The sequence below is a fragment of the Neoarius graeffei genome, chromosome 20 (genome assembly GCF_027579695.1).
Source record: "Neoarius graeffei isolate fNeoGra1 chromosome 20, fNeoGra1.pri, whole genome shotgun sequence".
NCBI classification, from domain to species: domain Eukaryota; kingdom Metazoa; phylum Chordata; class Actinopteri; order Siluriformes; family Ariidae; genus Neoarius; species Neoarius graeffei.
Window position 1 is genome coordinate 21,290,333 of NC_083588.1, and position 3,328 is coordinate 21,293,660.

The following is a 3,328-nucleotide window of genomic DNA, read 5'->3' on the forward strand; positions in this document are numbered from 1 at the left end:
TTTCTGTATTGTAAATACTTTTTTTTGATTGATCTTAGGGAATATTCTAATAATTTGAGATACTGGATTTCTGATTTTCATGAGCTATAAGCCATAATCATCAAAATTAAAACAAAAAAGGCTTTAAATATTTCACTTTACATGTAATGAATATAGAATATATGAAAGTTTATCTTTTTGAATTAAATTATGAAAAAAAGGAACTTTTTCATGGTATTCTAATTTTATGAGATACACTAGTGTATGTATATATATATATATATATATATATATATATATATATATATATATATATATATATATATATACATATATATATATATATATAGAGAGAGAGAGAGAGAGAGAGAGAGAGGAGAGTTTGTTGAAAATAGACTACACTGACATAATATGTTGAATGGATGACCGTCTGCTATGAAGGATATTTGATACACCTGTCTTTTGACACATAGGTACCAATGGAAGGAGAAAAATACTCTACTCAGTCTTGTCAAAATAAAATGATTTTTGTGGACTGATTTGTGTTAAACAATGTCAGGACATAACTATGGTAATTTTAAAAAGCATCACAGTCAGATTGATTCCTGTTGCCAACACTAGACATTATATGTATTTATTCAATAAAAGACAAGGAGAGACTGTATATATGGTTATGATTATTTACTCACCTTGATCTTTCCTCTCCATCTAGGCAAAGTATCACATTCAATAATGCCAGGAAACTGATTGAGTGGCAGCATGGATCTTTGGATATTTCCATCTTCACTCCCAAACTTGTCAGAGGCTCTGTATGAGAGTTTCATGCTGGGCAATGATTCAGATGACAGCTTAAGGAATGCCACTGACCACAGCTTCACCAAGACCAGCACAGTGGTCATCACTTTCATTTACTTTGTAGTTTGTGCTGTAGGGCTTAGTGGCAATGTTCTTGTTATTTATGTCATTTTGCGTTATGCCAAGATGAAGACAGTCACCAACATCTACATCCTCAATTTGGCTGTGGCTGATGTGCTTTTCATGATGAGTCTGCCCTTCATTGCCATCCAGTTAGCCTTGGTTCACTGGCCCTTTGGGGCAGTATTGTGTCGTGTGGTCATGACTGTGGATTCTCTCAATCAGTTCGCCAGCATCTTCTGCTTGATGGTGATGAGCATTGATAGATATTTGGCAGTGGTGCATCCTATCAAGTCCACCAAGTGGAGGAAGCCTCGAATGGCCAAGACCATCAATCTGGCAGTGTGGGGAGTCTCCTTGCTGGTCAACTTGCCTATCATCATCTACAGCAGCTTGATCTTCAAGCCAGGTGGTTGTTTCTGCACCATTGTATGGCCTGAGCCACAGGAGGCCTATTACACAGCCTTCATGTTCTACACTTTCTTCCTGGGCTTCTTTCTGCCTTTAATGGTCATTTGCCTGTGCTATCTACTCATCATTATGAAAGTAAAATCATCTGGGATACGGGTGAGCTCCTCCAAGCGGAAGCGCTCAGAAAGGAAGGTGACACGCATGGTGTCCATTGTGGTGGCTGTGTTTGTGTTTTGCTGGCTTCCATTTTATGTATTTAATGTGACATCTGTGACTGGCACCATTAGCACCACACCCATCTTGAGGAGCACCTTTGCCTTTGTGGTGGTGCTGGGATATGCCAATAGCTGTGCTAATCCCATTCTCTATGCCTTCTTGTCAGAGAATTTCAAGAAGAGCTTCCAGAATGTTCTGTGTCTGAAAAAAGTAGGTGGCCTGGATGAGATTGAGCGTAGTGACAGTAAGCAAGACAATACACGGATGAACCCTAGTGAAACTCAAAGCACACTACTAAATGGAGACCTACAGACCAGCATCTGAGAGAGAGGAACAAAGCACTTCTATACCTTTAGACACAGATAAGGTTATACTCCAGGCACTTGTGAAAGAAACAGATGGACAAAGATATTTAGGGAAAAAATACCCTGAGGAAAAAGACTGCTGAATTCAACAGACGGTAGGCATCAACCATCTGATGGCAGGCATTTCACTAGCTGACAAAAGGAAAAAGCATGACTTATCATTTTTATCCAGTTATAGATCAATGTGAAACTGTCCTACTGATGAAAGAAAAGGAAGGCCAGCCAAAGTATTCATCATCTTTTCGGAACATTTGTCTTACTCTTCATCTGCAATATGTTGAATATATTAAAACATTTTTCTAGTAATATTTCAGAACTATTGTAGACTGTAGGTCTGTGGGCATTATAATGTTTTGACGAAGCCATTGCAAATGGAAGAGCAAGATGACCATGGATTTCTCCAGAAAGCAGACACTCATGTAACTCTACCACGTATGGTCATCTGTTATCAACAAGTTACCCCAAGAGTACAGTCTTATCATTCTGGAGCATGCTCACAAATGCAACTCATATTATTAACAGTGCAGTACCCATCTATCCTTTTTCATGGATTAATCTCTTTTTCTTTCATGAGCAAAATGTAAGAAGTACTATTTTAATGAATGAAATTCGTATTATTGTAGGTGCTGCAGATATTCAGGATTTTGGGCTATTGAAAAGTAAAGGTGCCCATGTGTGGCATTGCCTGTGAATGCTTACTATGAATCTACAGAAGGTACCTGAACTTGTCTAATTATGTAATCTTTCCTTTCGGACAGGATGAATAGTTTTTTACTTTCCCTTTTTCTTGTAAACAGTATTTGCTAAGACCTCTGCTGATACACCATTCATGTGAAAAGTCCATCTCTTACCCAAATGTAGCTTATTTATAATATTTAATGGAATAGCTGTTGGCTTAACATGAAACAAACTGCTGCTAGATTGTATAGATTTCGATTTAATTCTGGAGATGTTACATTCTTGATCTTGTCATAACCTTGCTTAAAATGTTCTATCATCTCTGACTGGGCACATGTCTATTACAAAGAATAAATTACTCTCAGTGCTTTATATAGTTGTACTATATGTAATTACAATCAGTAAATATCTTAAATATCTTGTATCAAAACAGCTTGACTAATATTTACATCCCCTGAAGTGTCGATGTATTTGTATATCAAGTCTTAAAGGTTTTTCTTCTATATTATTTGTATACATTGGAACAAAATTTTGTTTTATTCAGGACCACAATGCAACACATAATACAGCAGTACAATACACAGGAAATACAAATACACATCAGTGGGAGGTCCTTCTTTATCTATGTTTGTTTACACCAGTCTTTATGGAGATTTCAATTTGAGAAGAGCTAGAACATGTGCCTTCTTCGGCAGTCATGTTCCTTTAAATTCCTGACAGTTTCTTTCACTCCTCTGTTCCTGAGAATTCATTGCCTGCTATAG

General features: G+C 37.0%; 1 protein-coding gene across 1 annotated transcript; it reads left to right on the plus strand.

The window, feature by feature from the left end:
- The first annotated feature begins 738 nt into the window (after positions 1–738).
- On the plus strand, positions 739–1,845 carry LOC132869205 (somatostatin receptor type 2-like). The gene has a single exon (XM_060902540.1). It carries the CDS (start codon positions 739–741, stop codon positions 1,843–1,845), a length of 1,107 nt encoding a protein of 368 aa, XP_060758523.1.
- Positions 1,846–3,328: the final 1,483 nt, after the last annotated feature.

Bases quoted from the DNA above. Each gene is read 5' to 3' on its own strand.
- LOC132869205 (XM_060902540.1), top strand. From the start codon at position 739: ATGGATCTTTGGATATTTCCATCTTCACTCCCAAACTTGTCAGAGGCT.